The sequence below is a fragment of the Myotis nattereri genome (assembly GCF_964212035.1).
Source record: "Myotis nattereri genome assembly, chromosome: 19".
NCBI lineage: Eukaryota > Metazoa > Chordata > Mammalia > Chiroptera > Vespertilionidae > Myotis > Myotis nattereri.
The window spans coordinates 27,540,079-27,563,750 of record NC_138095.1 but is presented as its reverse complement, the minus strand read 5'-3'; the positions used below and the strand labels follow the sequence as shown (position 1 = coordinate 27,563,750).

Below are 23,672 nucleotides of genomic sequence, written 5' to 3'. Positions count from 1 at the left end.
TGCTGGCTCTCTGCCGCGAGAGGTCAGCCTGGCATCCGGAGCCTCGCAAACGGAGGAGCACTGCGCCCTGCCTCTGTCCTCACGGAGCCCCCCCGACCCCCGACTCTGGGTGAGGCCTCCTGAGAGTGTGTGAGGGGTGGTTCCTGCTCCCCTCCCACCTGCCCCCTGCCTGGCTGTGGAGCCGGGGAAACCGAGGCAGGACACGGGCCTGGTTCATTGAGAATCCGTGGGACACGGATGTCGGGCTTATGTGCTTTGTGAAAACTTACTTGGTATCCCTACAGCGTTTCATTTACACATACAGAATTTTTAAAAAATACTTTTTTATTGATGTCACAGAGGAAGGGAGAGAGAGAAACATCAGTGATGAGAGAGAATCATGGACCGGCTGCCTCCTGCACGCCCCCACTGGGGATCGAGCCCGCAACCTGGGCACGTGCCCTGACCGGGAATCGAACCCTGACCTCCTGGTTCATAGGTCGATGCTCAACCACTGAGCCACACCAGCCGGGCCAGATACAGAATTTTATGTCTTAGCTAAAACATTATAAAGCACGTGATGATGTTACGTTATTGTTCTTAGAAACAGTACTTACGTTGTAGTTCTTGATCGCCTAGTTGGCTACACTAAGCATCTTCTTTATGCTGCTTTGGTACCAGCTTCCTGGGATGTGACTCCCACACCATCCATTTCAGCCCTCAGAGTACCGTTCACGCATCCGTCACCACCATTTCAGCCCAGAACATGTCCATTAACCCTCGTCCCCCAACTCCCTCCCCCCCCCAAAGCAACAACCTCACACCCCTGAGTCACTCTGCCGCCCACCCCCAGCCCCTGGCCACCAGCTGCTCTTTCTGCCCCTGTGGCTTTGCCTGGTGTGGGCGTTTCTTACAAACGGGGCACGCGGGACGGGGCCTTGGTGTCAGGCTCCTCTCGCACCGCGGCCCGTTTTCCGAGTTCCCCCGTGTTGTGGCGTGACTCGGGGCGTCGGTCCTTATTCATGGCCGAGTAATATTCCACTCCGGACCGACCTCGTTCCGATGCTCCATGCGTCTGTTTGAGCCCGTGGGTCTGAGCCCGTGGGTCTGAGCCCGTGGGTCTGAGCCTGTGGGTCTGAGCCCGTGGGTCTGAGCCTGTGGGTCTGAGCCTGTGGGTCTGAGCCCGTGGGTCTGAGCCTGTGGGTCTGAGCCCGTGGGTCTGAGCCTGTGGGTCTGAGCCTGTGGGTCTGAGCCCGTGGGTCGTTGGCACCTCTCGGGGGCCGGGGTGGGTGCTGCCGCTGTGTCCTTTCACGAGCCCGTGTCTGCGGACGGGGGAGGGATGGGGGGGTCTCCATTCTCCGGGGCGCACGCCCGCAGTGGAATCGCCGGCTCAGAGGGTAACTGGTGGCTTGCTTCTTGAGGGGACCCCAGGCTGTTTTCCAAGGCGGCTGCAGTGCGTTCACCTGTAGCTTTGGGTGGACAGATGCGAGCTGTTTTATTTGTTACCTTTCAATCCTCGCCTGAGGGTGTTTTCCCGTTGATTTTTAGAGAGTGGGAGAGGGAAAGGCAGAGAGAAACATTGACGTGAGAGAAACACATCCATGTGTTGCCTCCTGCACATGCCCCGACCAGGGCCCGGGCCGGGGAGGAGCCTGCAACCGAGGTACGTGCCCTTGACCGGAATCGAACCCGGGACCCTTTGGTCTGCAGGCCGACGCTCTGTCCACTGAGCCACACCAGCCAGGGCCAAATGCAAGCTGATTTAAACGGAGGCTAGTAAGTAAATGTGAGGGAAGGGCGGCTGGGGTGGGGCCAGTGGTAGTGCAGGTTGCGGGGGTGCTTGGACCAGGTTGGGGTGCCAGCCTCAGAGATGCAGGGGAGCGGGCCTGGCCTGAGTCCAGGGGCGCCAGCCAGGACGGCAGCTGCAGGAGAGGCCGGTGGGGGGTCCCCGGGAGTGCGAGCAGGATGGGAGGGGTCATGGGAGGCGAGGACGGAGACAGGTGAGCCTGGCGGTGGGGACCGTGCAGGCGCAGAGCTTGGCAAAGTCAGTGTGACCTTCCCCGCGCCCGCCCCTCCCGTGCCGTGGGCAGCGTGTCATGTCTGTGCTCAGCCAAGCGTGTGGCAGATGCGGGTGGAGGCGGCGCCCTCAGGCCCGGCTGTCACCGCCGGGGTCCCCCGCCCCTGGTCCCCCTGCCGCAGAGGGAACCTGGGCTGCGTGTCACGTGTCTGCCGGCTCCCCCTGCCCTCCGCTGGGCGCCTGGCTCTGCTCGCTGAGCACGGCGTGAGCTGGTTGTCCCAGGTCTTACCTCCAAGTCAGCGGCCGTGGCCTACATTCCGCGTGTGACATAGTGTGGCCACAGCGCACAGTAGGGGCCTTGCTGACAGGGCCCCCCCCTTCTCACTTTTGGGGAGCGGCCTTGGTGCTGCCATCTGGCTGACTCCCAGCCCCGGCCGGTGCCCTCGCCTGCTGTTTGGTCACCAGCCACTCGGGTGCCCTGCAGGCAGACCCGGAGTCGGGATCTCCTCCGTGCACCCCGAGCCTGGGGCCGGGCCAGCGGTGCAGGTCACCCGGCAAGTGGAGCTGGGCCGGAACCCGCAGCCCCACTGGGCAGGCGAGGGAGCCAGACCGGACCGCGATAGGGACCTTGTCCCCGCGCTCGCGTCCTGGGATTCCCTGAAGGAGGCGCCCGTGAGCAGCTTGGAGCCCCCCCCCCCCCCGAGGGCGGGCTCTGCCCCAGGCCCAGGCACCACAGCCCTGCGCCGAGACCTGTGCCGCCCGTGTCAGCCCTCCGTGCGCCCGGCAGGTGCGGTGCCGGCTCTGCGTGTCTGTGTCAGGCGGGCGTGACCTCGCTGGGCACCGCGGCCGCGCTCAGGGCGCTGGGCGGACAGTGTGCACGGGAGTCCCTGGCCCTCGCGCCTCTAGCTTCTCCATCCCTGGTGTGCGAGGGAGATCTCATTAGGGGGACGTCCTGGTGAAATGGGGGGGGCTCCCACTCCTGTCTCCGGGAGGCAGGGTGCCCTCGGCTCCATGCTAGGCCCTGAGCCCCTCCTGTGCGGGGGCACGGTCTGCCCATCTCTCCAGCTCGCGGACCTCCGTCCGCTCGACTCCGTGGCTCTGAAGGGCCCTGCGTGGTGTGGGCTCGGGGTCTGGGCTTTGCCAGGACCTCCCTGGCCTGGGGCTGCCTGGGGGCATTTCGGACCCCGACCTGGGCCTCTGGGCTGGGGTTGGAGGGGCTCGGGGCCCCCTCGGGGTCCTGTGTGCACCAGAGGAGGGAGGGTGGAGCCCCCACGCCCCCACGCCCCCACTGGGACCTGGTGTGCCCTCCCCTCCCCTGGCCCAGGGCTGGGGGCCGGCATGACGCTTGTCCCCCCTCAGGCTGCTGTCGCCGCGCCCCAGCCTCCTCACCCCGACGGGCGACGCCAGGGCGCACGCCTCGCCCCAGAAGCCACTGGACCTGAAGCAGCTGAAGCAGCGCGCGGCCGCCATCCCCCCCATCGTGAGTGCCGGCCCCCCTCCTGCGCCGCCCGGCCCGGCTCACTTCCTGGGCAGGGAAACCGTCGGGCTTCCTGGCAGGGCTGCCACCTGCGGCCTCCGCGCCTCTCGCTCCTCTGGCCGCGCCCGCTTCCTGGAGCTCCCCGTGGAGATGAGGCGGGAGCAGCTCCGGGCGGGGCTCTGGGACCCGGGGGCCGGCTGAGGGCCCCTCCTCTGTCCTCCCGCCCAGTCCCTCCCAGGCCCTGGGAGCCACATGGCCCTCCCTCCAGTCCCCCCCCCCCCCAGCTGTCACAGCCCCTGGGAGAGAAGGGTGGGGACCCTCCAGTTGTGAACATGAGGTCCCTGGGGAAGGGCTGGCCCCTGGCGGATTCCCCAGGCCCAGCGGAGCCCTCACCCTGGGGTGGCCCGGCCTCTGCTGGGGTGAACCCTCCCCGGGGTGGCCTGGCTCCCCAGTCGCAGCCGGGACTCTGGGCCGAGGACTCCAGGCCGGCCAGGGCCTTGTGGTGAGGGCACGGGGCCTGCTGATTGCACTGCCCGCCCCGAGGCTGGCACAGCCTTGTGTGCCGGTCCCCATCGCCCTGACCCCCAGAGAGACCTGGCGTCGGGCTGGGCGGGGAGGTTGGCGCCAGGCAGCCGGCTTTGCATGGAGACCTGCCCCCCTGACCCTCTAGCTCTGTGCCCTGGGCAGGCTGCGGCCTCTCTGGCCTGCGTGCCCGGCTGGCCACACGCGGGCACCCGGGAGGCTTTCCCTGGTCTCGGTGCCCGGGCACGGCCCGGGAAGATGCCCACCTCTCGCCTCTTCCCTCAGCAGGTCACCAAAGCCCATGAGCCCGCCCGGGAGGACCCAGCGCCCCCGAAGCCGGCTCCCCCCACCCAGCCGCCGCCACAGCACCTGCAGCCCGAGAGCAGCACCCCCCAGCAGCCCAGCAGCAGCCCGCGGGGCAAGAGCAGGAGCCCCGTCCCGCCTGAGAAGGAGGGTCAGTGGGCCTGGCGCCCGACGGGCCCGGGGGGGGGGGGGGGGGAGGAGCCTGAGGGCCCATGGGCAGGGGTGGGGGCGTTTGTGTGTCAAGAGCAGCTTTGCAAACTCCCCAGGTCTGTAGCAGCAAAGCGGGCCGAGCGGGTGAGGGAAACGGCGGAGGGAGGCAGTAGGGAGGGGTGGGGACTGCGGCAGCTGGAGACCACATTCTCGCTTACATGTCACCCTCCGCTGCAGGGGCTGGGAGGTCAAGGGGTCAAATCCTAGCTCGGCCAAATATTTGCTGGTGACCTCAGATAAGCCCACAGTTACAATTGTGCATCCCCCTTCCCCCCTCTCCCCCTCCCCACTCCCTGCACAACCTGGCCACAGTCCCTTCCTCACACGCTCACAAACCGCGGCGACTGGCAGGCAGGGCTGTGGTGCGGTGCCTGGACGCCCGGCCCCTCCCCGGCCACGCCTTGGTCACGCCACTGCACATGCACGTGCACATGCGCGCGCGCGCGCACACACACACACAGCTGACCGCCTTCCGCGTTCGTAGAGGTCAGCTGGCGTTTTCTGGAAAGGGCCGGAGAGTAAATATTTTAGGCTCTGCGGGCCAGACTGTCCGTGTCGCAACAGCTCGGTGATAAACATGTGGGCGGACATGACCCAGCTCCCGTACAAGCGGGTGTAAGCGTCAGGCGCAGGTCCCCGGGCCGCCACCGGCCGCCCCAGCCCTGGAGGCGTGTCCCGGGCCTCCTGCTCGCCTGGGATTCAGACGTTCCCTGGGATCCCAGGGGTCCCCAAGGACCTGCAGCCCGGCCCCTGGACACACCCCTGTGCTGAGCGGAGTGTCCCAGGGCTGAGAGCGGCCCCAGCCCACAGACTTGGGGAGTGTCCATCATAGGTGCCCCCCTTAACGTTTGGCCGGGACCCCGCCCCTGCCCAGGTGTGCACTGTGGGCTCGGGGAGGGTCACGCTTGAGTGGGGGTGGCTGTGGCCCTGGGTCCCCGAGGGCTGGCCGAGCACCGCTGACCGTCCCCCTCGTCGCCCCGCAGAGAAGCCCGTGTTCTTTCCGGCCTTCGCGGCCGAGGGCCAGAAGCTGCCCGCGGAGCCCCCGTGCTGGACGCCGGGCCTGCCCTTCCCCGTGCCCCCTCGCGAGGTGATCAAGGCCTCCCCGCACGCCCCGGACCCCTCGGCCTTCTCCTACGCCCCGCCCGGTGAGTAGGTCGCCACACTCGGGCTGCTGGGCCACCACGCCGGGTCGGCCCCTGCGTCATTGGGCGCCAGCTGCTCGCACGGGCTCGCGCTCGGTGCAGGAGGATCTGGGTTGGATGGGGATCTGTGGCGGTCTGAGCCATCTGCAGGATTGGGGTGGGACTAACTGGGGATAGGGAGCCATAGATGGTGCTTGAGCTGGAGCATGGCTGGTTGGAGGGGAAGTCCTGGGAGGGAGGCTGCGGAGAGACGGAAGGGGCTGCTTTGGTTTCCAGAGTCAGCCTTGGTTGGAGGTCCTTTGGGGGCCCCCATTCCTGCTGGCCCCCACCAGCAGCTGATGCGGAAGGTCCGTGCTAAACAGAACGGATCCTGAAGGCCGAGTGGGCCAGATGACCGCGGAGAACAGCAAGGGAGGGCATGCCCAGCAGAGGGAACAGCATGTGCAAAGGCCCAGAGGCAGGCCAGAGCAGGCTCAGCTTGAGAAACAGAGTCAGGCTGCTGTGGGGGGAGCTGGGTGCCTGGTGAGCCGGGGGAGGCCGCCAGCCGCAGGCCGAGTGACCGCAGGAGCCGTGCCAGAGGTTAACTCTGTCCTGGGGGCAGTGGGAGCCATAGCAGGGTCTCAGCAGGGGGAGGGTGTGAGCCAGCGGACTTGTTACAGAGACCCTCTGGTTCCCGTGAGGGGAACGGACTCCAGGAGGGAGACCAGGTGTGGGGTCTGGGCAGGAGTTGAGGTGCTGGGTGGACCCCAGCTTTCCCTTCGTGGGGGGGAGGTGTCTGAACCGAGGACATAGCCAGCTCCTGAGGGCAGAGACAGGAGCGCACGGGGCGCATGTGGATGGTCACCTCCCTGGTGGACAGGGCAGAGGCGAGGGGGAGTCTGTCCGCGGGGGCCCGGCCACGCGGGGGTTCCTGTGACGGACAGACCTGTGCCCTGCAGGTCACCCGCTGTCCCTGGGCCTGCACGACAGCACCCGGCCCGTCCTGCCACGCCCACCCACCATCTCCAACCCTCCGCCCCTCATCTCCTCCTCCAAGCACCCCAGCGTCCTGGACAGGCAGGTGGGTGCCACCCCCCGGGCGAGGCCTGGTGCCTGGAGAACAGGCCTTCCTCGGGGGGCTCGGTGGAATGGGCCCCGGGGACCCGGGCTGTCTGGATGGGGGCCGGGTCGTCTCTGTTCACGGCTCTGCTGGGTCCGACCGGCTGGAGCCTGCCAGGACCTTAGGCGGTCACTCCCGGGGAGGGCAAGCACACGCTCTGCAACCAGACCGTGTCCTGCGGCAAGTTCCTCAGCCTCTCCTGCCTCGGTTTCCCCTCTGTGAAAGGCGCTGGACACACAGCGGCCCCCTGTGCAGCGCGGGGTGCGGGGGTCGAGGCAGCGCGTGGCCCCCAGGCCGCGAGCCGTTCCCTTTAAGCTGCACCAGGTCGCAATGGCCGCTTCTCGGGCGAGGGGACCCAGTCTCGGGCGAGGCCGTGGCTTGTGCGCTGGGGCATCGGGGCCGGGACTCGAGCCCCAGGCCTCTCGGTCCTCTGTGATCCCGAGGTCCCCCCTTGGGCCCTTGTCAAAGGGGGTGTCCGGGCATCTTTCTGGGCTGAGGCCTGTGGTGGAGGGACCACGGGGGCCTGGTGACCCCATGACCTCTGTCCCTTCAGGGACTGTCGGTGCAGCTGCACATCCCCTACTCGGAGCACGCCAAGGTCCCCATGGGCCCCCTCGCCATGGGGCTGGCCCCTGCCCTGGACCCCAAGAAGCTGGGTAAGGATCGGGGCCTCGCCATCGGAGGGCCCACACGTGGTCCAGCTGTCCCTGTGGGGGGGCACCTGGGTTATGCAGCTGTCGCTGAGGGGGGCGGGGGGCAGCGTGGCCTGTGGACTCTGGCCGGAACTCGGGGGTTGGCTCTGCGGACCCCCGTGGCGCTGGGCCCAGCCCGAGGTTGGCGGGGAGGGGCCCTGTCCCAGGGGCACCTGGCTCACTGCTCTCTCCCGTCCCCAGCGCCCTTCAGCAGCGTGAAGCAGGAGCAGCTGTCCCCACGGGGCCAGGCGGGGCCCCCGGAGAGCCTGGGGGTGCCCACGGCCCAGGAGACGTCCGTGCTGAGAGGTGAGGCCATGGCGGAGGGCGAGAGGCCCGGGTCTGCCCTGTGTCCCAGCAGCTGTCCCTCCGTCCTCGGAGGGTGGAGGCGGGCGTGGGCGCTGCACCCAGACCCAGCTGGGGAGTCGGGGGCCTCTAGGGCCTGGGCTGGGTCTCAGACACCCTGCAGCCCGCGTGTCCCCGTCTTCCAGGGACGACCCTGGGCTCGGTTTCCGGAGGGAGCATCAGCAAGGGCGTGCCCAGCGCCCGGGTGCCCGCCGAGAGCCCCATCACCTACCGCGGCTCCATCACCCACGTAAGTGCGGGCGCAGCGGGGCCGGGCCGGACGGCGGGCTTCAGGGTGGGCGGGACCCTGACCTGGCTCTCTGTCCCCTCTGCGTCCGTCACTGGTGGCACCTGCCTCGGGGGCGGGGTGACATCCTGGGATAGCAGCTCCTTCCCCGGGCAACCCCCCGTGTCCGTGGTGCTCGAGCAAACACAGAGCGCAGAGCACGCTGTCCCGGGGAGCTGGCCTGGCGGCAGAGGGACACCGGCCACGGTGCGAGACGGGCAGACACTGGGCGTCCGTCCGTCCACCCGGGCTGTGGGGGAGAGTGCCTGGGGCGACCGAGTCAGCAGAGGGGAGACCTTTGGGGTCTGAGCCCTGCAGGAAATTCGGGAACAGCATTCCGGGCCCAGGGAACAGCATGTGCCAAGGCTGAGAGGGGCGGTGGGGAGTTCGCTTGACCGCCCCCCCCCCCCCCCCAAGGCCAGGCCACGTCCTGGAGGTCGGCGGCAGGCATTGTGCTTTCCAGCCGCGTCTGTGACTTCAGTCCCAGGGAACAGAGGCTTCCTCCTGGGCTAACCGTGACCTTGTGCTCACAGCCCGAGGGCTGGAGTCGGACGGCCAGCCCCGTGCGGGCACGCAAGGGGTGCTGGGATCCGCCAGCCATGCCTGCCCCATCCGGGGTTTGCAGAAGGCCCTTCCGGGCCTCTCCGGGGCCAGGGCTCACACACGTGCACGCATAGACACCCATTTAGAGAGACATACACGCACGCACTCGCTCTCATATGATCACGGAGGAGCTTCAGCCACAGACTGGCCACAGGGAGGGGTTTCTGACCCCAGTGGCCTCGGGTCCCACCCCAGAGGGGTCGTCCACGCTCCGCTTTTCTCTGAACCCGGAGGTTTTGAAACCGTGACCTCCTGGTTCGTAGGTCGACACTCGGCCCCTGAGCCGCGCGGCCGCGAGAAGAGGCGCGTAGTGATGGGGGGCGGCTGGTCTGAGCGGGGACGCGGGGCGGTCTGTGTTCTGTGATGCACGGACAGGGGTTCAGAGAGGCGACGGGACGGCCCCGAGGCCACACAGCAGCTCGTTGGGAAAAGCCGCTGTTTGAGGCCAGGAACCAGGCTCCAGACGCAGTCCCCCACCCCCACCCTCGTCTTCTCGGAGGTCGCCCGAGGCGGGCTCCGCCGGCCACACGTGGGCACGTGGGTGGACTTGGAGGGCCCGCGGGGACAGGAGCTCTCCCCCTCCGCCCCCAGGGCACTCCGGCCGACGTCCTGTACAAGGGCACCATCACCCGGATCGTCGGCGAGGACAGCCCGAGCCGCCTGGAGCGCGGGCGGGAGGACGGCCTGCCCAAGGGCCACGTCATCTACGAGGGCAAGAAGGGCCACGTGCTGTCCTATGAGGGTGAGCCTGTCCCCCGGGGGCCGCGGGCGGGGCGGGGCGGGGCTTCCCTCCCCCGCCCACGGGCTCTGCTCCGGACACGCGGAGGGGAGAGGACCCGTGGGGCCGTGCGGTGCGGGGCCGGGACACCACGTCTGGAGTCCCCTCGGATGGCGCTCTCAGGACGTGCAGACAGGCGGTCCCCTTGTTAATTCCGCGTCCGGGGAACCTGCCCGCCCGGCCTGGCCCGTCCTCCCAGCCGCAGACCCTGGCGTTTCTGGAGGGGGTCAAGGTGGGGAGGGGGGGTCCAGAAAAGCAGGGTTGGGGCCAAAGGGCAGCCAGAGGGGACACCGTGGTGGGAGCAGGTGCCTCTTCCATCAGCCCTGAGTGGCTGGAGCAGGGAAGAGCTGGTTCCCTCTTACAGCGAGGAAACGGGGTGCAAGACGTCCAAGGGCCCTGGGGCCCCCCTCCTGGCCCCTCGAGAGAAAAGGAGGCCCAGGGTCAGAGAGGAGGGAGGCAGGGCTGGGGTGCCACCGGGAAGTAGTACATTCAGAGGTAGTGAGCTCCCCGTCCCAGCAGGTACGCAAGCCCCCTACCTCTGCCCAGGTCTTTACCGTGGAGGAAACAAACTGGCAGTCAGCCTCATGGGGAACGGAGGCCCGGAGAGCGGAAGCCGCTGACCTCCACCCGCCTTGTGCCCTGGGTCCCGGCTCCAGGCCCCTCGGCCCCCTCTCTTTCCTGGTTCTGGGCTCACAACCGAGGGACCCGCACGGGAGGAGTTAATCAGGGAGGAGACGCTGGAGGAGCGTTTCCTGGCAGCGGGCACCCAGGGGTGGGGAGATAAAAGCCGCTAATGGGCACCCCTCCTGGCGGCTGGCTGCTGCCAGGCCCTCAATTGCTTCTCAGGCGAGCGGGCGCCTTTTCCCCTCCATCCGCCTCCGCCTGTGCCCGCGGCCCCCACCCCCACATCCTGGTCCTGGTCCTGGTCCTGGGAGGTGGAGGCAGCACCTTGGGGCTCAGGGAAAGGCCGCTCTCTGCTGCCACCTGGTGGAGACGGCCTTGGGGCCTGTGCCAGCCTCGCTGAATGCCCTCGGGGGATGGAGGGCCTGGGGTCAGTCGGTCATTCGAGGTGTTGTGGGCGGAGAGCACTGGGTGGCACCTCCACTCGGGCCCCAGACCAGTCCTGAGCCTCTAGGGTTGAGCTGATCATCTGTAAAATGGGCTGTTAATTCCTCATCCACTTTCTGGGGCCTGAGGCAGTAGGGAGTGGGGGGGACTGTGGCAATGCGGAGAGCGGGCGCTGTCTCCCGGGGCACCTGCCTCTCTGGTCCCCCAGCAGCTGATTGTCCCCCAGTTCGAATGTGAGCTCCCTGTGTGTCCGAAACCTCCCAGTGTTTAAACGTCGGCATTTAATTCTGAGAACAAAATCGATAGCAGCCGCAGTGTGTCGGCCGGTCCCAGTTTGCCGTCTCTGCATTAGCCAGTGGTTCAAGGATCCCGGGGCGGGCGGCAGAGCCACCAAACCTGCACGCACAGAGGCTCACATTCATCAACACATGAATGGTGGTGTGTGCCCTGTGAGTTCACACCAGGGCTCGTGTGTGTGTGTGTGTGTGTGTGTGTGTGTGTTCATGTCAGAAGCCGTCACTGTGCGGGCGTGTTTGTGCACAGACTCACATGGCCGCCCGTGTGTGGTTGAGGGCACACCGCCCACAGAGCAGCCCGGCAGGTCGGGGTTCGGGGTGCAGGAGGCGTGTCTGCCGCTCCCATCTGTGTCAGTCCCCTGGAAGGGCTGAGGGGCCGGTGGGTGGGGCCCTGTCCCGGCCCCGGGGCTGGATCGCGGGGCATGGACTCAGTCCGGAGGGGCCAGCTTCCGGGCCCCAGGCCCATGCCCACGATCGCCCTGCGGCGTCCCCACCCTCACCGCAAGCTTGGCCTGTTTGCAGGTGGCATGTCCGTGTCCAAGGAGGACGGCAGGAGCAGTTCGGGATCTGCCCACGAGACGGCCGCCCCCAAGCGCACCTACGACATGATGGAGGGCCGCGTGGGCCGGGCCATCGCCGCGGGCAGCATCGAAGGTGGGAGTCCGGCCCCGTGTTCTCAGTCCACACAGAATCGCCAGGGAGCCGGGGACCCGCTTCCAGCCGCCGAGAGAGAGCTGGTCTCTGGGCGCCTCCCGGAGGGAGCTGGGGGGAGGGCCAGCCCTATCTACAGATGGGAAAACAGGCTCGCTCTGGGCCCAGAGACGGGACACCGCTTGCTGGGTTCTCAGCCACCACCGCCATCATGGGGACGGCCGAGTGGCTGGCGGGGCCCCTCCCGGGAGTGGGGGCTGTAGACCCCGACCCCGACCCCGGTCACCGCCCGAGGCTGCTCAGGGACCGCCTCACGAGCCTCTCGCCCGCTCCCTCCCAGGTCTCATGGGCCGCGCCATCCCCCCTGAGCGACACAGCCCCCACCACCTGAAAGAACAGCACCACATCCGCGGCTCCATCACGCAAGGTACCCGCCCCCCACCCCCACGCCGCACGGCAGCTGCAGGGAGATGACAGCAAGGCGGGCGGGGGGGGTACCCGAGTGCGGGGGAACCAGATCAGGCAGGCGCTTGGGAAGGCGTGCGGACACCTGCAGTGACGTGGACACGCACAGGCCCGGTTTACGTTTCTCATTTGCAAAGAGAGCAAAATGTGCCCCCACCCCATTCGCCGACACCATCCATTGAGCGCCTGCTGTGTGCTTGGCGCTGGCCCCAGCGCTGCCTGTATGCGACCTGCGGGACGGTTTGGAGAAGGAGGTGCCGTGGGCGGGAGGATTGGGGGTCAGATACCTGGGCTCGGTTGGTTGGTCTGCGGCGAGCGGCTGCTGTGCACCCCGGTCGACGCTCTGTAACTGGAGAGTGTCCCCCAAACACGTGTCCGCGTGCTTTGAATAACGGTAAAGGCCGTGTTCACGAAGGGACAGTTCCTCTTCGACATCGAGCCATCGGTCGGCCGTGAAAGCGTGGATACGTTTTTGGGGGGACGCCCTGTGTGTGATTTCATTGAAGGCTTGTGAGGGGGGCCAGTGCGCCCCTCTTATAGGTGAGGACGTTGGGGCTCAGGGGGGTCAGGTCATGTGATTCGAGCCCAGAACCCGCTGGTGAGGAGGCCCCGGTGGGGGTGGGGGCCGGGGTCGCGGGTGTGAGGTGGCGCCGTCTCCCGTCCCGCAGGGATCCCGCGGTCCTACGTGGAGGCCCAGGAGGACTACCTGCGCCGCGAGGCCAAGCTGCTGAAGCTGGAGGGCACGCCGCCGCCGCCCCGGGACCTGGCCGAGGCCTACAAGGCCCGCCCCCTGGAGGCCCTGGCCCCCCTGAAGCTGAAGCCGCCCCACGAGGGCCTGGTGGCCACGGTGAAGGAGGCCGGGCGCTCGGTCCACGAGATCCCCCGCGAGGAGCTGCGGCGCACGCCCGAGCTGCCCCTGGCCCCACGGCCGCTCAAGGAGGGCTCCATCACGCAGGTACCGCGCTGGGGGCCACGGAGCCGTGGGCCAGCCACAGGGACGCCCGTCCGATTCTAGAATATTCCCGAACCCAAGGGCGTTTCCCCCTCTTACGACAGTAACGCAAACGTCCGAGCGGACGGGGAGCTGTGGGGCTTGCAGGCACCGGGCTGAGTACGCGGGTCCCCTCCCCGCGGCCGGCGGGGCCGGGCCTGTGTCTTCAGCTGCCCTTGCTGGCGGGAGCAGGGGCCTCACCCTGACCTCCCGGCCGGAAGCCTCGGGGTGTGGGGGGCGTGGGGGGCGTGGGAGCGGAACTCGCTGCCCAGCCTCCGTGCGGAGGCCCTGCTTCACGGGAGGGAGGATTCGCCCCCGGGGGTGTTGGCCTCGCTCCAGCCAACCCCAGGGGCCAGGAGCCGGTCCCCCACTTGCTCCAGGACGGGCTGGCCTCTGCGCCTTCTGCTGACCCTCCCCCAGGCGGCTGAGGCCCGAGGCCAGGCGGGCCCCTCCAGTGTGGCCTGTGGCTCCCCGTGTTGTAGCTGAGCAGTCGAGGCTGAGAGAGTTTGTGGCTGGTGCTCACCCCCCTTCTCCCCCCTCCCCAGGGCACCCCGCTCAAGTACGACGCTGGCACGGCCTCCTCGGGCTCCAAGAAGCATGACGTGCGCTCCATCATCGGCAGCCCCAGCCGCACCTTCCCGGCCGTGCACCCGCTGGACGTGATGGCCGACGCGCGGGCGCTGGAGCGCGCCTGCTACGAGGAGAGCCTCAAGGGCCGGTCGGGCGCGGGCAGCGGCTCGGGGGGCTCCATCACGCGGGGCGCCCCGGTCATCGTGCCCGAGCTGGGCAAGCCCCGCCAGAGCCCCCTCGCCTACGAGGACCACGCCTCCTTCGCCGGCCCCCTCCCCCGCGGCTCGCCCGGGACCACGCGGGAGCCCACGCCGCGCCTGCAGGAGGGTGCGTGGGGCGCGGGGGAGGGTGGGGGGACTCCCATCTCGGGAAACTGCCTCGCTGCCCACGGTCAGCTCAGGCCGGGCCCCGGGGACGCCCACCGAGCCACCGTGGGTTCTGCCCCAGATCCGGCTCAGGAACCCCGCCTCCCCCACCGCCCTTCCCCGCCTGCTCCCCGACCCCCCCCCCACCCCCTGCCCCCGTCCTGCTGTAACCTGCTCCTCAGCAGCCAGGTTCGCAGTGAGCCCCACCCCCTGCTGAAGCACATCTATTTTTTAAAAAGAACCAAAAAAGCAACAACAAAACATGAGAAGCAAATGAGTAAATGATCAAAACAAAACAAAAAACTAAGGAGCAAATCAGTGGGTGAGGTCCTGGGGTCCTGGGGCCCCAGAGACACCCGTCCCCCCCCACCCCCCATGAACACCAGCCTCGGGGCCGTCGGGGGGGCTGGGGGGCCGGGGCACAGGGGCCTGATGCCTGCCCCGCTCTGGGCCCACAGGCAGCCACTCGTCCAGCAAGGCGGCCCAGGACCGGAAGCTGACGTCCACGCCCCGCGAAGTCGCCAAGTCCCCGCACAGCGCGGCGCCCGAGCACCACCCGCACCCGCTCTCGCCGTACGAGCACCTCCTGCGGGGCGTGAGCGGCGTGGACCTGTACCGCGGCCACATCCCGCTGGCCTTCGACCCCGCCGCCATCCCCCGCGGGATCCCCCTGGACGCAGGTGCCTGTCCGGGCGCACAGGCCCCGAAGCCGGGGTGGGGGCCCCGTTCCTGTGGCTCCTCGGGCATCAGCGAGGCGCTGCCGTTTGGGGAAACGGAGGCTTGGAGCTGGGGAGGCCGACGGTGCCGCCGTGGGAATTGCCCGGTTGGGATTGGTCCGCAGCGTCTGAGGGACAGGCTGGGGTGACGTTTCCCAGCGGTTTGCTTTCCCCGAGGGCCTGGTCAGCGCCTTTCAAATCGCAAACAGCCCCGGCCGGTGTTGCTCAGTGGATAGCACCTCGGCCTGCGGACCGAAGGGGCCCGGGTTCGATTCCGGTCAAGGGCACGTACTTGGTTGCAGGCTCTTCCCAGCCCGGGCCCTGGTTGGGGCGCGTGCAGGAGGCAACCAATCGATGTGCTTCTCTCTGTCTCTCCATCTCCCTTCCACTCTCCCTAAACATCAGTGGAAAAATATCCTCGGGTGAGGATGAACAAAAAAATCACAAACGATCTCAGGAAGCTCCAGTGGGCGTTCCCCGAATATTCGGGTGCCCCCCTCGGTATTTCGGGGACCCACAGTTCCCACGCCCTGTAGCTGGAGAACTTCAGCCCAGAGAACACCATCACCAAGAGCCCCCCACGTGTTTTGGGGAACAGCTGTCTCACTCCTTAGAGGCCTCAGTTCTCTCCTGGGGTGTTTGGGGCGACGCAGTCAGGGTGCGGGCGTGGGGGCACGAGGACAGGTGGGGTGTCTGACCTCTGACCCCGTGTCCCTCTCCCAGCGGCCGCTGCCTATTACCTGCCCCGGCACCTGGCCCCGAACCCCACCTACCCGCACCTGTACCCGCCCTACCTCATCCGCGGCTACCCCGAGACGGCGGCGCTGGAGAACCGGCAGACCATCATCAACGACTACATCACCTCCCAGCAGATGCACCACAACGCGGCCACCGCCATGGCCCAGCGCGCCGACATGCTGCGCGGCCTGGCCCCCCGCGAGTCCTCGCTGGCGCTCAACTATGCCGCCGGCCCGCGAGGTGGGTGGTCCCGGGCCCCCCCGCCCCCCCCCGCCCCCCTCTCCCGTGCAGGCCAGCGGGAGGTGCCCACCGTGTGTCCCCGCGGAGGTGTGGGTGGGGGCCGCCCGGCTGGTGGGCGTGCGCTGGCATCCGATGGCCGCACGGACCCGGGAGGCTCGGCCGGGCGGTGCGTGGTCCTGGGATCAGGCTGTCGGGATTTCGGGTTCCCTGACTCGCAAGGGCCTGGGGTGGCGTTGCATGCGCCCATGGAAGTCGTCCTCTGGGGGAGAAATTTCCAGAATGTTCTGGAACGCCCATGTCCTAGTTCGGGTCCAGTTGGGAAAATGGGTCACACGAGCTGTTTCAAAGGTGGGGATGGGGGGGCCCTGGCCGGTGTGGCTCAGTGAGTAGAGTGTCGTCCTGCAGACCAAGGGGTCCCGGGTTCGATTCTGGTCAAGGGCACGAACCCCGGGTGCAGGCTCCCCAGCCTGGGCCCTGGTCGGGTGCGTGCAGGAGGCAACCCACCGATGTGTCTCTCTCCCTCCCCCCCTCTCTGTGAACCAGAGAACGTCCTCAGTGAGGATTAAAGGTGGGGATGGGCAGGGAACCGAGGCTGAGCAGCCGTGTGGCCGTGTACACGGGGCCGACGGCAGGGCACGGCCACTGCCGGGTTGGCAGCCGCGGGGAGGGCACCGGAGCCCCTGGCGTCCAGAAGGGCCCCGCGGGGCAGCGCGTGCACCCGGGAGGGAACCCCAGGGTGTGGTGTCCGACGGGGGCCTGTGGTGGGCCAGCCTGTGGCCCCTCCCCCGTGGCTGCAGCCGCCGCCGCCTCCCCCACAGGCATCATCGACCTGTCCCAAGTGCCACACCTGCCCGTGCTGGTGCCGCCGACACCGGGCACGGCCGCCACCGCCATGGACCGTCTGGCCTACATCCCCTCCGCAGCCCAGCACTTCAGTAGCCGGCTCAGCAGCTCCCCGCTCTCCCCAGGTAGCGCCTGCCCCTGCCCCGTCCGGGGTCGGGAGGCCAGCGGCTGGCTGGGCGCCCCCTGGCCGACGCCTCGCCAGCTCTGTTCCACCCGGGGCTGAGCCGCAGGCCTTTTGGTTTCCAGGAGGCCCCACCCACCTGACAAAACCCACCACGTCCTCGTCCGAGCGGGACCGGGACCGGGACCGGGAGCGCGAGAAGTCGATCCTCACGTCCAGCGCCACGGTGGAGCACGCGCCCATCTGGAGGCCCGGTAGGCCCCAGGGACCCGCCCCGGCCCTGCCCGCCGGCCGCCGAGGCCGGCCTCTCACCCGCCGCCTGTCCCCCCAGGTACCGAGCAGAGCGGCGGCAGCGGCAGCGGGGGTGGGGGCAGCAGCAGCAGCCGCCCCGCCTCCCACCCCCACCAGCACTCACCCATCTCGCCCCGGACCCAGGATGCTGTCCAGCAGCGGCCCAGCGTGCTGCACAACACCAGCATGAAGGGCGTGGCCACCTCCGTGGAGCCCGGCACGCCCACGGTCCTGAGGTGGGCCAGGTTGGCACCGGGCGGGGCCGCGGGCGGGCGGGCGGGCGGCTGAGGGATAGTGACGTGGGTGGCCCTGTGGGTTGGAGATAGACGGGTGCTGATGGGTGGGGAGGCAGGTGGGTGGTGGGAGGGTGCCTAGACGGTGGGTGGATGGGGAGGGGTGAGGAGCTGAGAGGATGGGTGGGTGGGTGAGTCGGTGACGAGATGGTGACTGGGATGGATGGGTGGATAGACGGATGGAGGAATGGATGGGTCTTGGATGGATGGATGGAGGGATCGATGGAGAGACGGTAGGCAGGTCAGTGTGGGCGACGGGAGCAGGATGCCAGGCGGATGGTAGATGATGAGGTGGGTACCCAGGTGAGGACGTGCCAGGCGGATGGATGAGGAGGTGGACAGGTGTTGGGTTCAGGGGAGTCTGTGGACAGACCCCCAGGCCCCCCTACAACCAAGCAAGGCCCTCAAACAGGAGACGGTGCCCCTCCTGCCTGGACAACACCCAGCGGTTCCCTGAGGAGGGCGAGGCCCCCGAACCCGCTCACTCTCACAAGGGGCCCAGGTCCCCTCTGGTGACAGATACCCCAAGGACTGGGGGAGGGGCTTCCCGGAACCCCCTGCTCCTGCCCAGGGACCTGTCTAGACGGAGCCGCTTCTTCCAAAATCAGTCCCATTCCTGCCGCCCCCCTCCCCACCACACACTGGCCGCCCTCGTCCCGTCCCCCCCGCGACTCGTTATGAAACGTGACGGCTCGTTTCCCAGAAGCCTCGGCGTCGCCCCAGCACTCCCCGGCGTCCTCTCTCACGGCGCGACGCGCAGCCTCCAGCCACCACCCTCCCACAGGGTCCGGTCTGTAGGTTCACACGTCTACAGTCCCTTCTTAACCAGAGCGCAAGGAGCTTTTGTCTGTTCCGTGCAGTGCTGTGTCCCTGACGCGTAGTGGGGGCTCCGTTCACAGTTGTGAAGGAATGAATGAATGAATGAATGAATGAGTGGGTGGGTGAGGTCACGCTCTGCAGGCCAGCATCAGGAGGGTGGGTTTATCCAGGGAGCAGTGGGGAATAGGGGACACCCCGCCCCCAGGTGTCAGAGCGAGGGTGTGACGCAGGCCCCAGCCGTGGCTCCCGCCGCCTCCTGACCCCCCTCTCCTCCCCCAGGTCCACCTCCACCTCCTCGCCCGTCCGCCCAGCCGCCACATTCCCACCCGCCGCCCACTGCCCGCTGGGCAGCACCCTGGACGGGGTCTACCCCACCCTCCTGGACCCCGTCCTGCTGCCCAAAGAGGCCCCGAGGGTCAGCCGGCCTGAGAGGCCCCGCGGGGACGCGGGCCACACCTTCCTCGCCAAGCCCCAGGCCCGCGCCGGGCTGGAGCCCGCCTCCTCCCCGGGCAAGGGCGCCGAGCCCCGGGCCCTGGCCCCCGCCGGCCCCGGCCACGCGGCCATCGCCCGCACCCCAGCGAAGAGCCTCGCCGCCCACCGCGCCAGCCCGGACCCGCCGGCCGCGGACCTGCACCGGGAAAAGACTCAAAGTAAACCCTTTTCCATCCAGGAACTGGAGCTCCGAGCACTGGGTAAGACCACCCTGACAGCGGCCACCTTCATAGACGCGATAATCATGCGTCAAATTGCTCACGATAAAGGGCCGCGAGAAGGAGGTTCGCTGGCCGCCGACTCCCCTCGCGACGGTAAGCCCCCGGGCCCGCCGCGCCCGCCCCCGTCTTCGTGGCCTAAAGATACTTCGATCTCTGCTTTTATTTTCCGCCCCGCCCCCGCCCCCCCATTTTTCATTGATTTTGGTCTTTGGTTTTTTTTTTCCACGTCGTCTTCGTCGATTGCACGCGCTGCCGTCCCGCCGGCTGCCTGCCGCCCGCCCCCCTCCGGTGTGGGGGGGGCGCCCCCTCCTTTGCACATCGTTTTATCATGATTTTTTTTTTTTTTTTGGATTTTCGCTTCTTTTCCTTAAATGAATGGATCTGTGGTTTTGACTTCCCGCCGCGCCTCCCATCGCCCCACTTTTGCGCCTCCTTCGCCCGGGGAGCAGGGAGTGGGCCCGGGGGCGCGGGCGCAGCCTGCTGCCGTGTGTGGATGGAGGATTCGGTGTGGAGGACGCCCGCCGAGGACGCCGGGAAGGGGAGGGACGCTCCACTTTCCAGGAGGAGCTGGGGACCTGACCCCTGCCTCCTGCCAGGTTGTCCGGGAGCCGTGGGATGCCCTGGCCCCGGGTGTCCCCCTGCTCTGGGACAGGGGAGTCTTCCCACCTCCGGCCCCGGCTCGGGCTCCTCTTTACTGGACTAGGGGCTGCGGGGGACCCTCAGACTAATTGTCACTCCCTGCCCCCCCCTCCCCCCAGCCAGACCTCACTCCCTCCAGCCCATCACGGCCGATCCACACCCCCGTTCCCAGAGACACACCCCCCTCCCCCGTCTTTCTCTCCCCCAGCTCATGCCCCCGATCTCTCTCTGTCTGAGTTTCTCTCTCTCTCTGTCCCCCCACTCTCTCACCCTGCCTGCCGGGGTGCCCCAGTCTCTCCTCTCCTCCATCTCTCTCCCTCTCTGCTGTCCCCTCTCCCTCCTTCCTCAGTGCACCCCGACCCTGGCCACCCAGCAGCCCCTGCTCCGTTCACCCCCTCTCCGTCCGCCCAGATGCCCAGCTCTGGCCTGGGGACCAGCCCGCGGGGCAGGCAGGGGAGGCCGGGGGCAGCCCGCTCCCAGCACCAGCTGGCCTGACCCAGGCTCGCACGCTGCAGGTTACCACGGCGGCAGCTACAGCCCCGACGGGGTGGAGCCCGTCAGCCCCGTGAGCTCCCCCAGCCTGGCCCCCGACAAGGGGCTCCCCAAGCACCTCGAGGAGCTGGACAAGAGCCACCTGGAGGGGGACCTGCGGCACAAGCAGCCAGGTGGGCCCCCCCCACCAGCCCTGCGAGCATAGGCGTGACCCCATCCCGCAGACCTGAAGACCAGGCGCCCAGAGGCTGGGGACGGCCCAGCCCCAGCCCCGCCCTGACCCGCCCTGCTCTGCCCACAGGCTCCGGGAAGCTGGGCGGTGAGGCCACGCACCTCCCCCACCTGCGGCCGCTGTCCGAGAGCCAGCCCGCCTCCAGCCCGCTGCTCCAGACCGCGCCGGGGGTCAAAGGTCACCAGCGGGTGGTCACCCTGGCCCAGCACATCAGTGTAACTACCCTTCCTCGCCACCTCTGCATCGGGGGTGGGCCCAGGGCGGGGCAGGGGGTAGGCAGGTGGGGAGCCTCTTGTCTGATGGGTAAACGGAGTCCTGGCGGGGCGGCCTGGGGACCCCCCAGTCTCCAAGTCAGATTCTGCAGCTGCCCCTCGTCCAGCGGACGGGGCCCCGGCCTGAGCCCCGGTTCCACGCCCCTGGGCACGCGGGGCATCGCGGCTGCTGTGGGCAGGGAGCCCAGGACCGAGCCGGGCTCCGCCCTCAGAGCCCAGTGTAGCCCCCGCCCCCGGAAGGTTCTGGCACGTGAACGCCGCCGCCTGACCCCTGACCCCATGCCTCCTCCCACCCGGCCCACAGGAGGTCATCACGCAGGACTACACGCGGCACCACCCGCAGCAGCTTGGCACGCCCCTCCCCGCGCCCCTCTACTCCTTCCCCGGCGCCACCTGCCCCGTCCTGGACCTCCGCCGCCCGCCCAGCGACCTCTACCTCCCGCCCCCGGACCACGGCGCCCCCGCCCGCGGCTCCCCGCACAGCGAAGGGGGCAAGAGGTGTGTGCTGGGGCCAGGCCGGGGCGCTGCCCCCTGCCGGTCAGCCTGCGGGAGGCCCCGTCAGCCGTCTGCCCCTCGATGCCAGGGTTCAGAGGAGACGCTGAGGCCGGGGAGACAGGAGCCTGGTTCACGGTCACGGCTGACAGATAATGGCGTGTCCGTGGGCTCCAGGCACCGAGTAAACACCTGACCCGGGTTACCCAGGACTCCCCGTGGCCCCGGGAGGTGTAGGCAGCAAAGCCTCGTTTCACAGATGAAGGCACTAAGGCGTGAGGCGGGAACTCGCTTGCCCACGGGGGCGCGGCCTGTAAGTGGCGGAGCTGGGATTCGAACCAGCGCCCCGCCGGCTGGCACCCTCACCCCGGGTTCCCCTGGGCACCTGGGGTGCGAGGAGAGGATGGTCCCCAGCTCCGGGGTGGAGCCATTCTGGGCCACCGGCTGAGTGAGACGCAGCGGTGGCAGCCCGGGGGGTCAGGGGCAGTGGGGCACCTGGCACGGTGCAGGAGTGGCCTGCGGACCCGTCCTGAGCCCCGTCCAGCCCCCCAGCCTGTTCACACACGGCCCACAGCTGAGGGCGGTGTTACATTTTTACTTTTCAATTTTTTAAAAAATATGTATCAGGGAGGAAGGGAGAGGAAGAGAGAAACGTCCACGATGAGAGAGAATCACGGATCGGCTGCCTCCTGCACGCCCCCTCCTGGGGATCGAGCCTGCAACCCGGGCCTGTGCCCTGACCGGGAATCAAAGCGCGACCTCCTGGTTCATAGGTCAAAGCACTCTCCACGGAGCCACACCGGCCGGGCTGGGTTAATGTTTGTTAAAAAGAAAAAGAAAAGAAAAAAACACGCAGCAGAGACCACAGGTGGCCACGGCACCTAAAGCACCGTCCGGCTCTTCCCAGGAGGGCGGGCGAGCCCTGGTTCAGAGGAGCCGCCTGCCGGGGGCGGGGAGAGGGGGCCCCTCGGAAGGGGGCGCCTGAGCTCTGACCACCGCGGGGACCCTTCTCCGCACAGGTCGCCGGAGCCGAGCAAGACGGCGGCCCTGGGCGGCGGTGAGGACGGCATCGAGCCCGTGTCCCCGCCGGAGGGCCTGGCGGAGCCCGGGCACCCCCGGAGCGCCCTGTACCCCCCGCTGTACCGCGATGGGGAGCAGGCGGAGTCCAGGTACCTTAACGCCAGCCCCACCCCCACCCCCACGCCCACCATGGAGGCTCAGGACAGCCCCTCGCGCCTCGGGCTTCACCAAGGCTTCCTCCCACCTGCTCAGCTGACGGCCCCGCCTGGGGCCTCGGCGGCCGATTCCCGGGCGGCGGGCTGGCGTCGCTCAGCTCTGGCCGCCGGTGCAGGCGACGTGGCCTGAGGGAGGGACGGGGAGGGGCTGGGGGTGGATCTCGGGCAGCCGGGGGGTGAGCGCCCCGTCGCGGGAGGTGAGCACGCCCACGGCGGGGAGCTGACCCGGGTCCGGCCTCCGGCAGGATGGGCTCCAAGTCTCCAGGCAACACCGGACAGCCGCCCGCCTTCTTCAGCAAGCTGACCGAGAGCACCTCCGCCATGGTCAAGTCCAAGAAGCAGGAGATCAACAAGAAGCTCGGCACCCACAGCCGGAACGAGCCCGAATACAGTAAGGGCCTGGGTGCCGAGCGGCCGCGGAGACCCACAGTGGGGGAGGGGAGGGGAGGAGAGGGGACCACTGACCACCCTGCCAGGCCCTTCGCCCGGTCCAGGCTGGTCTCTGTGCCGTAGGCACTTGGCAGCAGCGCCCGCCCCCGGGGCGCCCAGGGAATAGGCGTGTGAAGGGCCTGTGCTCAGCCCCGTGCGGGCACCGGGCATTGGGGTCACGTGTCCTCCGTTCACGGTGCTCGTCCCGTGGGTGGTCCCCCGTTTACGTGGTGCCCTGAACCCCAGCCTCCCGCAGCCGCTCTCAGGACAGCGAACGGCAGGAACTGGCCATGTCCCGGGCGTCAGGAGGCCTCAAGGGCCGGGCCGTCGGGGGAGCCGGATCCTCCTCTGTGTGTGTTTTTCTTAATACATTTTTATTGACTTTTTCTTTTTAGAGAGACAGGAAGGGAGAGGGAGAGAGAGAGAAACATCAGTGAGAGAGAAACGATCATCGATCGGCTGCCTCCTGCACGCCCCCCGGGATCGAGCCCGCAGCCCGGGCCTGTGCCCTGACCGGGAGTCGAACCGGCGGCCGCTTGGTTCCTGTGTCGATGCTCCTCTTTCCGGGAATGGCCTGGAAACTTGCAGACAGTCCCTAGCCCAGCCGGTGCCTCGGGGCCTTGCAGGTGGGGGTGCAGGTCAGCAGGTCAGCAGCCTGGCGAGCTGGTTGGAAATACAACCCCAGGACCTGCCCCGGCAGGAGCCCATCTGCACTGAGCCAGCGCCCAGGTGGCACCTGGCCTAGACCCACAGGTGGCAGCGGGGGTGAGGGCGTGGGCCGCCGGCTGTGGGTCTCACCTCTCCTCACCCCTCCAGATATCGGCCAGCCCGGGACGGAGATCTTCAACATGCCCGCCATCACCGGCGCAGGTAACCGCCCGCCGGGCCCATGGGCGCCGGCCCCTCCCCCCTTCCCCAACTCAGCTGCGCCCGGGAGGTCAGGGTGCAAGGAGACTGGGGGACCTGGCCTTGGAGTCCCGGGGGCACTGCCCCCACCGGAGTCCTCGTAGCTCCAAGGTGTCCCCTCCTCTGTCTACCCCAGCCCTGGGGGGGCCAGCGAGGCTGGCGAGGAGGCCCCGGGTGCGTTTAGAAGGGGTGAGGTGTGCGGACGGCCGTCTGGGAACCTGCCCGGCTCACCTGCGACGTCCCAGAGGGAATGTGACTGTGTGGAGGGGCCTGGGCTCGCACTCGGGGTGCACAGGCTTCCCTCGGGGCCCGTGCGGGCACTTCTTATAGTGAGAGCATCCGCTT

The 23,672-nt window shown here is 68.4% G+C and overlaps 1 protein-coding gene across 1 annotated transcript in view; it reads left to right on the top strand.

Moving 5' to 3' along the window:
* The window catches only part of NCOR2 (nuclear receptor corepressor 2), a 135,374-nt gene that overhangs the window by 106,632 nt on the left and 5,070 nt on the right, over positions 1-23,672 (top strand). The window contains exons 22-45 of the mRNA XM_081113870.1: positions 3,356-3,476; positions 4,281-4,449; positions 5,492-5,653; positions 6,589-6,710; positions 7,303-7,405; positions 7,643-7,747; positions 7,930-8,033; positions 9,264-9,414; positions 11,337-11,468; positions 11,806-11,892; positions 12,599-12,885; positions 13,467-13,818; positions 14,315-14,536; positions 15,296-15,550; positions 16,369-16,518; positions 16,640-16,768; positions 16,846-17,041; positions 18,197-18,609; positions 19,785-19,934; positions 20,063-20,208; positions 20,570-20,763; positions 21,777-21,926; positions 22,238-22,383; positions 23,238-23,291. Of these exons, the coding sequence (XP_080969996.1) occupies positions 3,356-3,476; positions 4,281-4,449; positions 5,492-5,653; positions 6,589-6,710; positions 7,303-7,405; positions 7,643-7,747; positions 7,930-8,033; positions 9,264-9,414; positions 11,337-11,468; positions 11,806-11,892; positions 12,599-12,885; positions 13,467-13,818; positions 14,315-14,536; positions 15,296-15,550; positions 16,369-16,518; positions 16,640-16,768; positions 16,846-17,041; positions 18,197-18,609; positions 19,785-19,934; positions 20,063-20,208; positions 20,570-20,763; positions 21,777-21,926; positions 22,238-22,383; positions 23,238-23,291 (4,100 nt within the window). The remainder of the gene's footprint in view (positions 1-3,355; positions 3,477-4,280; positions 4,450-5,491; positions 5,654-6,588; positions 6,711-7,302; positions 7,406-7,642; positions 7,748-7,929; positions 8,034-9,263; positions 9,415-11,336; positions 11,469-11,805; positions 11,893-12,598; positions 12,886-13,466; positions 13,819-14,314; positions 14,537-15,295; positions 15,551-16,368; positions 16,519-16,639; positions 16,769-16,845; positions 17,042-18,196; positions 18,610-19,784; positions 19,935-20,062; positions 20,209-20,569; positions 20,764-21,776; positions 21,927-22,237; positions 22,384-23,237; positions 23,292-23,672) is intronic.